This window comes from Erythrolamprus reginae, chromosome 1 (assembly GCF_031021105.1).
Source record: "Erythrolamprus reginae isolate rEryReg1 chromosome 1, rEryReg1.hap1, whole genome shotgun sequence".
Classification (NCBI taxonomy): Eukaryota; Metazoa; Chordata; class Lepidosauria; order Squamata; family Dipsadidae; genus Erythrolamprus; species Erythrolamprus reginae.
The window spans coordinates 363,871,973-363,886,891 of NC_091950.1; the positions used below are offsets into that span (position 1 = coordinate 363,871,973).

At 39.9% G+C, this 14,919-nt stretch overlaps 1 protein-coding gene across 2 annotated transcripts in view; it reads right to left on the reverse strand.

Annotated features, from left to right (window-relative positions):
• The window catches only part of KCNK2 (potassium two pore domain channel subfamily K member 2), a 92,041-nt gene that overhangs the window by 18,583 nt on the left and 58,539 nt on the right, over window positions 1–14,919 (reverse strand). The window contains exons 4-5 of one of the 2 annotated variants that reach the window (XM_070741172.1): window positions 9,371–9,531; window positions 3,966–4,152 (exon numbers count right to left, since the gene is read on the reverse strand). In XM_070741172.1, the coding sequence (XP_070597273.1) occupies window positions 3,966–4,152; window positions 9,371–9,531 (348 nt within the window). Of the gene's footprint in view, window positions 1–3,965; window positions 4,153–9,370; window positions 9,553–14,919 lie in introns of both variants that reach the window. The other variant, XM_070741163.1, reaches the window with a different exon arrangement.

Below are 14,919 nucleotides of genomic sequence, written 5' to 3' on the forward strand. Positions count from 1 at the left end.
AGGGGGCTGGACTAGATGATCTACAAGGTCCCTTCCAACTCTTAATAATAATCTTTAAAAAATCTTCTCTGGATCAGCCTGGGTGATGAACAGGAAGCAACCTGTTAGTTGGTTTAGGAGGGTGAAGAGACAGCAGCAAGGATCCCTAACAATACCAAGCCTAGAAATTAAAAACATGGTTTTTGCCCATAAGCTAGAGGAGGAGTAACCTCCCTTGCTGTCAGGAACCATCTCTAAGCATGTTTGGCTTCAAGTCCCACTTTCTGCCATTTAGCCTGTTCTACCTTCTGTACTTAGGAAAGTGTTCTTGAATTCTATTTCCTTCCTTCCTTCCTTCCTTCCTTCCCTTCCTGCCTCCCTCCCTCCCTTTCTCCTTTCTTCCATTTCAAACAATGGCAAGGCACAGGAAAACGAAGAAAAAACATTTAATAGCACAGATGCACAGAACCCTATACCAATAACTGTGATTTTCTTCATAGCAATGAAAACCATAAAAACAGTGAGAACTGCAGGGACAAATCATTATATTAATGTATAATGATAGAGACTACTAATGTACATGGTGTTCCAGTTTTAGTTAAGTGGCCTTTGGTACATACTGTTCTTACTATAAACATAACCAGGATATACATTTTAGTGCATAAAACAAGACAAAAATATTAATATTCTAGCTCTGAAAAAGACACCAGTTTTAAAGCAAGTCCATTTTCCCTGTAATACATATTAACACATGAAAGTCACTGAACTTTTAAAAATAGATATGGAACCCAATGTATATCTGACACCTTTATACATAGGAAAAAGTAAACATTTGGGCTAGAAAAAATATGTTAGCCATGCCATATTCATCTAAAACACTAAACACGTATCATATGCAGATATGAATATAAATATATCACCTTATTCATACATACAAATACTGCCTTTTATTATATATCCAATATATATTAATTATAAGGCATGAATATGAGCCTGATTTTTAAGCTTAGATACTATCTTTGCCTGCTGTATCTAGCTCATAGTGCAACAACGTTCTCTTTTGCAAATTGATTATGTACCACCTTATATAATATGTAATAGCAGAATGAAAATAAATCTGCATAAATAAGATAATTTCTAGAGGTAACAATCATCCATTGAACACAGCAAGTAGGAAAACTGAAGACGCAATCTAGATAGATCCATACTTAACAGAGTCTGGATCTATCTATGCCCAATGGTATTTACAAGAGTGTTACATTATGATGCAGATTTGGTATACCCTTATAAAAAACAAATTATGAAGAGATCCTGATTTCTTCTTACTTGCATATTTAACAGAATCAAATAAAGCAATTTAGCTTAGATTCCAGTTGCAAAAGGCGCCCCACAAACACCCATAAAGTTCTCAGATAACATAAGCATATTAAATGTAAAACATTGCTATTATTATTATTATTATTATTATTATTATTATTATTATTATTTATTTATTTATTTATTTATTTATTTATTTATTTATTTATTTATTTATTTATTTATTTATTTATTTATTTATTTATTTATTTATTTATTTATTAGATTTGTATGCTGCCCCTCTCCGAGGGCTCGGAGCGGCTATGAAATTTCAACATTGTTTCATATTTTGTGAAATTTTAGAATGTCAATGTCTCTTAAGGGATCTTGGGAATGAGAGCAATGAAACTCATAAGATTTAGAACTTTTCAAGATTTTGCTCATTTTTAATACTTGGATATTGACCTGTACCATCATTCAGGCAATCTCATACAATAGCACCTAAAAACCTGATTGTACCTTATATTACAATTTTAAAATTAGTCAATTGAATGGTATTCTTCCTCCTGGGAAACGTTTGATAAAATATGTAGTAAACATGAACTTTTAAGGTTTGGGACACAAATACATCTCTGAATGGAGCAAATATATTGCGTTCAAAAGATCTCTACTTCAATTTTAACAGGGAGACCTAGAAAAAACACCTAGAAAAAAAGTCTGGCATGCTGGGAAAAATGCTGCTAGATCAATACCGATGGCTTGGCTTAGAGAAAGGGTCTCTTGCAACAATATAAACTGAGAAGCAGGCCTGGGGTTCCTTAGACCTTCCCCCCTGACCGATGAATGCTTAGTTTGACTGCTGAATGAATGATATTGATAGTTTTTAATTAGAATTTTAAGATTGTTTTTTAAGGTATAATTGGATTGTTATTATTGTTTCCTGTTTTTCTGTACATGCTGTGAGCTGCCCCGAGTCCTTGGAGAGGGGCGGCATATAAATCCAATAAGTAAAGTAAGTAAATCCAATAAGTAAATTTTCTCTACCGATTTTGTAGGCGTGGTTTAGTGGGCTTGGCAGGGAAAGGATACTGCAAAATCTCCATTCCCCTCCCACTCCAATAAAGGATACTGCAAAATCTATATTCTCTCCCCACTTCTGGGGGAAGAATACTGCAAAATCTCCATTCCCTCCCCGCTGTGGGGCCAGCCAGAGGTGGTATTTGCCGGTTCTCTGAACTACTCAAAATTTCCACTACTGGTCAATGTTCCCTTTAATTTTTTTCCGGTGTGGGCGGAAAAGTATAGTGTCTGAGCGAAAGTCCCTTTGGGACTGGGCGGCATAGAAGTATGTATGTATGTATGTATGTATGTATGTATGTATGTATGTATGTATATATCTATGTATGTATAAATAAATAAATCTTTTCTTTTTTATTAAAAGAAATTAATAATTAAAAAAACCCAAAATCCATTACTATTAAAACTAAAACAACCAGCAAAACTATTAATAAAAACAGGTGAGGGCTGGTTTTTTTTCTCTGTTATTATTTAAGTGCTTTTACCATATGCTTTAAATCAAGAGTCACCTCTCTCTCTGTTTCTCTCTCTTTCCTGTCATTCTCTGCCTCAATCATTTTCTCATTTCTCTTTTTTCTCCCCTTTTTTCTATAATTTCTCTCTCTCTTCCTTCCACTCTTCTCTCTCTCTTTCTTCCTCTCTCTCTCTCACTCTCTTCCTTCCTTTCTCATCTTTCTTTCTTTCTTTCTCTCTCTCTCTTTCTCTATCTTGCTTTCTTCCTCTCTCTCATTCTCTTCCTTCCTCTCTCATTTCTTTCTTTCTTTCTTTCTCTCTCTTTCTCTCCATTGCTTTCTTCCTCTCTCACACTCTCTTCCTTCCTCTCTCATCTTTCTTTCTTGCTTTCCTTCTCTCTCTATCTCTTCCCCTCTTGCTCTCTCTCTTTTTCTCACTTTCCCTCTCTTGTTTTCTTTCTCTCACTCTTTCTCTCTCTCATTCTCTCTCTCTTGCTATCTCTTTCTCTCCCCCCTCTTTCTCTCTCTCTCTCTTTCTCACTTTCTCTCTATCTTGCTCTGTCGCTCTCACTCTCGTTCTCCGGAGGCTGGCGAAAGTGATTTACAATGTTGGGCGAGCAGGCCGGTGCGCGCTCTCCCCATCTCCCTGCCAGCCCCCCCGGAACATTCAAAATAAGAAAACCCTTCGCTCTTACTTTGAATGTTCTGGGGGGGGGGCAGGCAGGGAGATGGGGAGAGCGCGCGCCGGCCCGCGTGCCTGCCAGTCTCCGGAGTATGCCTGCCCCGCCTCTCCTGCAGCGGAGGAGAAAGAGAGGCGGTTCAGGCGGGCGGGGGGCAGGGCCAAGAGGCCAGGAGCGCGAGGGGGCCGGAGGCACCATGAAGAGGCAGGGGCGGCCGTGGCTTCCTTCTACTGCCCGCGCCTCCCCGCCCCCCCCGGCGGGCTGGCAGGGGGATGGGGAGCGTGCAACCAAGGAAAAGGGTGCACGCGGGGGTATTTTGGAGCGTGTGCGCGCTCACGCGCACAGCTTACATGGAATGGTGCTACTGGTTCTCCAGAACCTGTCAGAACCTGCTGAATTTTGCCCTTTCTGAGAAGGTATTTATGTACATAATAAAGGTATATGATTTATTTTTTACATATAGAACTTGGTAAAATATTACCTGCAACGTAATCACCAAATCCAATTGTTGTTAAGGTAATAACTACAAAATAGATTGCGTCTAATGTATTCCAGCCTTCTATGTGCTTGAAAATGACTGCTGGAAGAGCAACAAACAGAACGCAGCCAAACAGTATGAATATTATTGTTGATATTATACGGATCTTTGTCTGGCTCACATTCCATTTCTGTGATGGGAGGAAAGAATAGACACAGGGGATGGAAGAAGAGAAAGAAAGAGGGAGAAAAGAATCCATTATTAGTAATAAGTAATATTATTTCACGCATGTATATGCAGGCATGCATTTATAAAATGTGTAAATCTTTCTACTAAAACCCAGATGACACTGTCTGCAAAGTTTTAAATCAAAATAGATGGCTAAACAGTTCTAACAGTGTAATAAAAGGGTGACAGAATAGATTAAAGCCATTGTAGAATCACAAGGTTAAAAAAAGGTTTGTCAACATTTCTCTGTAAAGTATTTATAGCAGATATACAGTTTATAGCAGGTGTGAAAGGCTTTCAGTTCGCTTGTGCCTGTCAATCGTAGGAGAGCTGGTCGCAAAGGGAGCGTGGGGCTCCGCCCACCCATCAGATGGCGCCATTTGAGTTCTTTTACCCTCTGCGTATGCGCAAATCTTTCTGTGCATGTACAGAGAGTAAAAGAACCCAAGTGGTGATGTCTGGGCAGGTGGGCAAAACATCGTGCTCCCTTTGTGACCAGCTCTCCTATGACTGATAGGCACAAGAGAACCAAGAGCATTTCACTCCTGGTTTATAGGGATATTTAATCACTATCAAACCCACCAAGCAAATAAGGAATTGTTTATGATGAAAACAAATAGATGGTTAAGTCTTTCATACAAGCATTGATCATGAAATTTGTATGCTCCCATGGATATTTATGTGGGAGAATGTAATTGTTATCAATGGGATTCAATGCCAAGAAACTGTCCATGAATCTACAATAAATGGGAGCAGGGCTAAATATCAATTTTACTCTCATTCTGTTTCATGTATGGAAACTTCAAGATTCATCATGTCAACAAACTTCTGCAAATGTAGTAGGTATAAAAGGGAAAGGAAAAAACCAGTGTAAGGTGGATAGGTGATGTAAATAACATTTAAATGAATATTTATTTGGATGCATTTCACTACACATTGTTTATACCAAGAATAATCATCCTTTCTTCAATAGTCCCACCTGCAATAGCTATTCACAGCATGATGCTAACCTACCACAGTTATAATTACCAAATTCTATATAGAGTTGTTCAAGAAATGAAAGATTCTCCCAATAAAAAGTAGGAAATTCTCTTAAGGAGAAAATGATATGATGACAACGTCAATTTATATGTCATACAAAATGTTCATGAGTTGACACTGTTTTCATGATGTCAAGTGTTGTGCTGGTTAGATAAAGTACTGTAATTTGATTTCAATATATTTTTTTATGCAAGTAATTTATTTCTACTGATAATTGCAATACTGGGTATCACTAACAGAATTTCCTTTAAAGTCATTATAACATCTTAGGGCTGGAAGGGACCTTGGAGGTCCTCTAGTCCAACTGCCTGCTCGAAGCAGATGACCTTATAACCTCTCGGTCAAATTGCTGTCCAGTCTGTTTTTCAAAATTTTCCAGGATGGAGCATCTACAATTCCAGGAGGCAAGTTATTCCATTAATTAACTGTTCTCCCTGTCAGAAAAAAATCTCCTTACTTCTAGGCTGCATCTCTAACATGTTTCCACCCATTACTTGTTTTACTGAAATGTTGATAGTTTATTTAGGAAAATCTCTTACTGGCCTTCCACAAAGGTGTAGAGATCTGGCTTTCCCAGCAGACCTGGGACCATTGATTGGATGGTGCATTATTGCGATCCAGCCATAAATGGCATGTATGTTTTTTTTAAATTTTTTTTTTTAAAAAAAATAGTTTATTGTTTTATTGAAAAAAAAGGGATGGGGGAAAGGGGATACAAAAGAGAAAAGGGAAGGGATGTAAACCACATATTTACATAATATGGGTAACATATCGCAGCATTGTATATCAATTCTAAATATTGAACTATACAAAATAGAATGACGATAAAGTAACAGTAAGTTATATATATTCATATCTATTACTTATATAGATTCAAAAGTGTTTTATTAAGGCAGTGTGAGAACTGAGAGGTATGTGGAAAGGTAATGTAGAGTTTGAGTGGGGGAATAGAGAAAAGGGGAGATAGTACTTGCTATATAGCAGGTGTTAGTAGTTTGACAACTTGTTTGTTTGTTGTGTATGGTAGGTGTATATGTTTAAGATAGGTATAGATTGAGTTGTTAGTATTTATAAGTGTATATCAAAAGAATTGAATTCAGACAGTATATGCAACTAATGTTTTTTTTTAAAGCATTTTAAGTTGTATGTGGATGGGGGGGGTTGTAACGGTTTTTTAATTACCGTATGTTCTAATGTGAGATGGAAAGTTGTGTTTGTGAGTTTGTGCTACTTTCTTTTTATATTATTGTTGGCGTTGGATAACCATCGGTACCACTTCTCCCAGGCCCTGTAGAACTCTGTGTCACTTTTGTTTTGTATCTCCATTGTCAATTTAGATAGTTCAGCACATTCCATGATTTTGGTGATAATAGTCAAGGTAGTCAGGATGTTTTCCTGTTTCCACTGTTGAGCATAAGTTATTCTAGCAGCAGTCAGTATTTTGTATAATAAGATATCTATCTTCTTTTGTAATTTTCTGTCGGAAGATGCCTAACAAGAATAATTCAGGTTTGAGTTAAATCATTATCGATATGGCTTGGTGTATAATTTTTTTAACATCTATCCAAAATTTTTGGGCATATGTGCATGTCCACCATAAATGATAGTAGCTTCCTTGTTTTTTTTTTTACATTTCCAGCAGAGAGGAGATATGTTGGGGTTCATCTTTGAGAGTCTAGCCGGTGAAAGGTGCCACCTGTAGATCATTTTGAATAAGTTCTCTTTGTAGGATATCGCGAGGGTCATTTTATAATTAATTGTGTATATTTTTTCCCACTCTGATAGATTTATTATGTATCCAAAATTTTGTACCCATGGAATCATACATCCCTTAACTTGTTCTTCTATATTGTCTTGTCTTAGTAAGTAGCTGTATATTTTTGAAATCATTTTTAAATTAGATCCAAATAGGATTATATCGAGGGGATTGGCATTTTGAAAACCAAGAGTGTTCTTATGTTGTTTATATTTGGCATTTATCTGCATGTAAGTAAACCAATCTAACGATAGCCAATTGTCTTCTAGTTGTTGTTTTGTAAGGATATTATCATTAAGATCAAGTAGTTTGGAGTAAGTTATAATTTTTGATGAAGAAAAGACAGTTGGATAAGTAAGAGATTCGTTAGGAGATATCCATTTTGGAATTGCTAAATAGTAGGTTTTTTTGATCAGGTGCCATGTTGATATTAAGGCATTTCTTGTATAATTATTTTTAAAATACTTTGGAATTTTGCTCAGTTCCATCGTTAAAAATGAGTGTCACCCCAACTGCAAGTCAAATCCTTCTAAAGTAATTGTGTATTTTGGAGCATTATCAAGTCCTTGACTTTAGCCAGGATGGCAGCTTGATAGTATAAATGAAAGTTAGGGAGGCCAAAGCCTCCTCTAGATCGATGATCCTGTAATTTTTTTAATTTTATTCTTGCCTTTTTTTTGACCAAATGAATTTTCAAATTATCTTATGTAAATGTTCAAAGAATAATTTATTCAATTTGATTAGGGCTACCTGAAATAAATATAGGTATCTAGGGAGAATGTTTGATTTAATTGCGGCAATCTTCCCCATCAAAGATAGTTTTAACTTTGACCATCTCAGTAAGTCTTTTTGTATATCTTGTGTAAGTTTATCAAAGTTGTCCTTTTTTAGACTGCTACAACTTGCTGAAATCCAAATACCTAAATATTTAAATTTTTTTGACTATTTTTAGATTAAGGGTTTGTTCTAGTAGAGAGTTTTGTTCTTTAGTCATATTTTTGCTTATAATTTTAGTTTTATCTATGTTGATTTTAAGACCGGTTATTTCTCCGAATTTATGTAGTTCTTCCAGTAAAATATGAGCTGATTCGAGTGGGTCTTGGATTATGAATAATTTATCATCTGCAAAGGCTTGTAATTTAAATTATTCCTTTTTTATTTTGATTCCGTGGATTTGTGAGTTGTTTCTTATATTCTTTAATAGTGTTTCTATAGCGAGTATAAAAATTAGGGGTGCTAAGGGGCAGCCCTGACAAACACCTCTCATTATTGCTATTTTTTCAGTAATGGATTTATTAAAGAGTATTTTGACGGTCTGTTGTGAATGTGCAAACACATGTTCTCTTTCTTATTTGTTTGTTTATTTATTTATTTAGATTAATCTTTGTCCTTATCCACTTTAATACTAAAAACATTGATGGAAAAAGAGAAAAAGCATTTACCCTCTTATTTAGCATTGGGAGTTGTGTGTTCATGTGTCCCATCAGACATTTAAGCCAACAAGGCCAACGGCATGGGTGCATGTTCTGTAGAAGTGATAATAGTGAGAATAGAAAGATGTGATTTGGATCAAAAGAAAAAAGAGAGGGATAGTATTCTATATAGCAGTGTTTTTCAACCAGTGCGAGACATAGTCAGGTGTGCCGTGGGGAAATTAAACATGGGTTCCCAAACTACGGCCTGCGTATTGGATACGGTCCGCAGAGACCATTTATCCAACCCGCCTCCAGCCACCTCCAACCGAACATAAACATTCCCCTCACAATACCTCCAGCTATCAGCGACAGGAAGAGTGGAGGCATAGGGAACACTCACTGACCTTCTAGGATTCATCCTGACCACTAGCGAGGAACCAATAGCAGGCTGCCTCTCATCCACACCCAGGAAGGTCCCAGCTGGGGCCGCTGTGCACTTGTCATTGTGTGGCCGTGGTGAGTGGTTGAGGCTGCTACTCCTCCCCATGGTCCTGATTTCTAATCCTGGTCAGGACTGGAGGTAAATGTTGCCACCACTAGATGAAGCCTCGGCCTCAGCTGGTTATGTTTCTCCTAATGGTGTATATTATTAACTATATGTATAATATGTACTGTGTTAGAGTGTCATTTTGTGTCATTTTGGCTGGTGGTGTGCCCCAGGATTTTGTAAATGTAAAAAATGTGCCACGGCTTTAAAAAGGTTGAAAATCATTGCTATATAATATTTATAGGAAGAAATATTTTTTATTAATATACTGCTATGTACGGTTACTTTATGCCAGATTTTTAACCATGATCAAAATCAAATATCTGTAATAAAATATTTTCAACATTAACAGAACTTAATCATCTTTCAGAACAATGTATCTGCAGAAAAATCATATCTGCAATACAGGTAGCATACTCACAACAAATGTGTCTTCTACTCTGGCGATCCCTTTCCCAAATATGGTCCCTAGTTGATCTCCAACTCCAGCCAGCAGAAAACCAAAGAGAGGGATTCCCAGTAAGGCATAGATGATACAGAATATTTTTCCACCTTCTGTACGTGGTGAGATGTTCCCAAATCCTAAATTACAAACAACTTGAGCTGTTGATAAATCAGTTAAAGGCATTAAATTACACAACTAATTAGCACTGCAGATAAGGACACTTTTTAAAAGTTCCATAGGAATATAGATCCCATTAATTAAAAGATTAATACAGATTCTTTACTAATTGGATTACTAAATTCATCTCAAATTGAACTGCACTGGGAATTCTTCAAAGAATCAATGTTTTTCATGTAGGTAAAACAAATAGTGGATTCTCTTAAAAATGCAATCTCTAGAGATTTATTCAGAAATATATTTAATTCATTTCAGAAATAAAATTTTCTTATAAGTAATTTTCAGTATTATACCAAGTTCTCAGAGAGAGTTATTAAATAATGTATAGCTACTGTATAAAAGGTTACCACCGACCATACTATTTCAAATCCTCTTTTCCCCCTGTCCACTTATAGTCACTGACTATAAGATTTACAACTTTAATTAAACATTGCAATAGCACTTAGAAAGAGTCAGCATTATGCGTCCAACAATCTGGGCCCTCATTTTACTGACCTCGGAAGGATGGAAAGGCTGAGTTAACCTTGAGGCAGTAAGGATTGAACCTCTGGCAGTCAGAAAAATTAGCCTGCAATGCTGCATTCTAACCACTATGCCACAATGGCTCTTCATACAGACTGGATAATTCAATCTTATTTTCCTCCCCCAAATTGTTGTATAAATTATTGCATATCTCTTTTCTATAAATGATATGACTTAAGACGCAAGCAAGATGTCAATGTCAATAATGTAACTTTTCATATATAATCTTGGCATATATTCTACTGAACTCTTACAGTATTTCAATTTTAAAAAGAACACACAGCTAGCACGTTGCAAAGGTCTGGCTCAGAAATAGCATGCATTTCCAACAATATTTCTCACCTCCAGATAGATTTCAGAGGCATATTTAGAAAGTAAATTATTGGAACTTCTGGTTCAATGGTTTGTATGCCTTCTGCATCTAGGTCTTTTATCTGGTGACATCTATACAGCAACTATTTTGTAAGCGTGCTCACAATATATCTCCAAGCATACTCCAGCCCCCCAAAATTTAGGCAATCAGAGCTTTTGGATCAAAATGATCATATCTGATCTTAGTACAGTGGTACCTCTACTTACGAATTTAATTTGTTCCATGACCAGGTTCTTAAGTAGAAAAGTTTATAAGAAGAAGCAATTTTTTCCCATAGGAATCAATGTAAAAGCAAATAATGTGTGCGATTGGGGAAACCACGGGGAGGGTGGAGGCCCTGTATCCTCCCAGGAGATTCCTAGAGTGGCCCCACGGAGGGTTCTCCCCACCTTTTCCGGCCCTGTTTCCTCACAGGAGATTCCTAGAGAGGCCCCACGGAGGGTTCTCCCCATCTTTTCCAGCCCTGTATCCTCCAAGGAGATTCCTAGAGAGGTCCCACGGAGGCTTCTCCCTGCCTTTTCCGGTTACAGTTTCGGAGGCTGGGGTTTAAAGCCAAGAAGAGCAATTAGGTCTAAGGTAGCTTCAGAGAGTTGGCAAAATGCCTAGAGGTAGTTCTTGATTCACTGAAATGGCAGCAGAAAAAACAAATCAGAACTCTATCAGATACAGAGCAAACTATGATCAGATGGGCTTCACAAACATTGTTCTCTGCAGCGTGTTAGCTGCCTCTGATGTCCAAAAGTAGACTAGGAGAGTGGCCAATTAGCTCCCAGTCTTACTCCAGAGGAGACCTCCTCTGGAGTAACCATTCCTGTCTCTTTGCAGCTTTGCGGGCTCTTGCATCAAGAAGAGGAGAAGCCTCTTGATCATTGCTGCTCTGAGAGGCTGGAGGTTCCGAAGGTCCTGGCTGAATCTCTGCTTCTGCCACCGATTCCTCACCATCCTTCCCACTATCCAACTCGGGTGCCAGCTACACAGGCCACTGGCACACTACCAAGTTGGTCTCCTCTTGAACAGGATCTGCTCTTAGCTGCACAGGCTGCTGACAGGCCACAACACTCAGATATCCTGGATCCATGCCATGTAAGCCTTTAAAGGTAACAATCCAACCTTTGAATTGGATCCAGAAGCAAACAAGGCAGATTGCACAGAAATAGTGTTGTATGTACAATCCTAGGAGTTCCCAGGATTGAGTATGCTGCTGCATTCTGCACCACCAGCAGCTTCCAAATTTATTTATTTATTTATTTATTATTTAGATTTGTATGCCGCCCCTCTCCGAAGACTCGGGGCGGCTCACAACAAGATAGAACAAATCATAAATAATCCAGATAACTTTAAAATTTATACAAGATTTAAAAGAACCCCATATACTAACAGACGCACACACAAACATACCATGCATAAATTAAACATGCCCGGGGGAGGTGTTTCAATTCCCCCATGCCTGACGGCAGAGGTGGGTTTTAAGGAGTTTACGGAAGGCAGGGAGAGTAGGGGCAGTTCTAATCTCTGGGGGGAGTTGGTTCCAGAGAGTCGGTGCCGCCACAGAGAAGGCTCTTCCCCTGGGGCCCGCCAACCGACATTGTTTAGTTGACGGGACCCGGAGAAGGCCAACTCTGTGGGACCTAATCAGTCGCTGGGATTCGTGCGGCAGGAGGCGGTCTCGGAGATATTCTGGTCCAGTGCCATGAAGGGCTTTAAAGGTCATAACCAACACTTTGAATTGTGACCGGAAATTGATCGGCAGCCAATGCAGACTGCGGAGTGATGGTGAAACATGGGCATACCTAGGTAAGCCCATGACTGCTCTCGCAGCTGCATTCTGCACGATCTGAAGTTTCCGAACACTTTTCAAAGGTAGCCCCATGTAGAGAGCATTACAGTAGTCGAACCTCGAGGTGATGAGGGCATGAGTGACTGTGAGCAATGAGTCCCGGTCCAGATAGGGCCGCAACTGGTGCACTAGGCGAACCTGGGCAAACGCCCCCCCTCGCCACAGCTGAAAGATGGTTCTCTAATGTGAGCTGTGGATCGAGGAGGATGCCCAAGTTGCGGACCCTCTCCGAGGGGGTCAATAATTCCCCCCCCCAGGGTAATGGACGGACAGATGGAATTGTCCTTGGGAGGCAAAACTCACAGCCACTCCATCTTATCCGGGTTGAGTTTGAGTCTGTTGACACCCATCCAGGCCCCAACAGCCTCCAGGCACCGGCACATCACTTCCACTGCTTCGTTGACTGGGCATGGGTTGGAGATGTAAAGCTGGGTATCATCAGCGTACTGATGATACCTCACCCCATGTCCTTGGATGATCTCACCCAGCGGTTTCATGTAGATATTAAATAGCAGGGGGGAGAGGACCGACCCCTGAGGCACCCCACAAGGGAGAGACCTCGGAGCTGACCTCTGACCCCCCACTAACACCGACTGCGACCGGCCAGAGAGGTAGGAGGAGAACCACTGAAGAACAGTGCCTCCCACCCCCAACCCCTCCAGCCGGTGCAGAAGGATACCATGGTCGATGGTATCGAAAGCCGCTGAGAGGTCAAGGAGCACCAGGACAGAGGATAAACCCCTGTCCCAGGCCCGCCAGAGATCATCCATCAACGCGACCAAAGCAGTTTCCGTGCTGTAACCGGGCCTGAAACCCGACTGCTGAGGACCTAGATAATCGGCTTCTTCCAAGGACCGCTGGAGCTGGAGTGCCACCACCTTCTCAACAACCTTCCCCATAAAGGGAAGGTTGGAGACTGGATGATAATTATTAAGTACGGCTGGGTCCAGGGAAGGCTTCTTGAGGAAGGGGCGCACGAGTGCTTCTTTATAGAGTGTTGGAAAAACTCCCCTCCCCAAGGAAGCGTTGGTAATCTCCTGGACCCAGCTCCGTGTCACCTCCCTGCTGGCCAAAACCAACCAGGAGGGACACGGATCCAGTAAACAGGTGGCGGAACTCACAGCTCCAATGGCCTTGTCCACTTCATCAGGTGTCACCAGATCAAACTCTTCCCAGACAGGTGGACAAGTACGTGCCCCAGTCACCTCGACTGACTCGTTGTCAGTCGACTCTGTTTTCCAATTGGAGTCGAGATCATCAAATACTCTTGAAGCCTCATGTAGGGTGTGTGGCAGGAATCCAGCCAAGAGATGACTAGGTCATGAGTGAAAATACATTGGGTGTCAGGATTCAGGTAAGGGTACAACTGCTACACAACACAAAGTTGCAGAAAGGCCTTCCTAGCCAAAACTGCTACTTGCTCTTTGAACAGGAATCATGAGTCTGGGAGGTCCTATGAGAGAGATACTTTTATACATAAAATACTCAAATGTGCAGAGATGTACAGGTTCACTTTGGAAATGAAAAGCAAAGAGGAGACATAATTTTATGAGGAGTGGAATACAGGTAGGTAGGTTGTGTAATTGGTTAGTGCAGAGAAATAAAGGTGTAGAGAAATAAATATAAACAACCATATGATAGATATGACACAGTACTGTTAAAATTTATTGATTTGCATATTGAAAAATGAATAAATTAAAAAAGATATATATTCTTTTATTTAGATCCTGAACTAAAAAGGAAATTTAATTAAATAGCCAAAGTGACTACTTTCAACTCCATGGTATTATTATTTTATGAAGCCATGAAATAAAGAAGTAGGTTAAAAACTGAAAAAGTAGTATTTGGGAAAACTAGTATATTTATTTATTTATTAGATTTGTATGCCGCCCCTTTCCGTAGACTCGGGGCGGCTCACAACATAATAAAACAATTCATAACAAATCTAATAATTTACATTTTAAAATTTAAAGTAGTTAAGAAAACCCCATTTTTAAGCAGACATACCTACAGACATACCATACATAAATTGTATAGGCCCGGGGGAGATATCTCAATTCCCCCATGCCTGACGACAAAGGTGGATTTTGAGGAGTTTATGAAAGGCAAGGAGGGTAGGGGCAGTTCTAATCTCTGGGGGGAGCTGGTTCCAGAGAGTTGGGGCCGCCACAGAAAAGGCTCTTCCCCTGGGGCCCGCCAACCGACATTGTTTAGTTGACGGGACCTGGAGAAGGCCAACTCTGTGGGACCTAATCAGTTGCTGGGATTCGTGCAGCAGAAGGTGGTCTCGGAGATATTCTGGTCCGATGCCATGAAGGGCTTTATAGGTCATAACCAACACTTTGAATTGTGACCGGAAATTGATCGGCAACCAATGCACATTGCGGAGTGTTGCTGTGACATGGGCATATTTGGGAAAGCCCATGACTGCTCTCGCAGCTGCATTCTGCACGATCTGAAGTTTCCGAACACTTTTCAAAGGTAGCCCCATGTAGAGAGCGTTACAGTAGTCGAGCCTCGAGGTGATGAGGGCATGAGTGACCGTGAGCAATAAGTCCCGGTCCAAATAGGGCCGCAACTGGTGCACCAGGCGAACCTGGGCAAACGCCCCCTCGC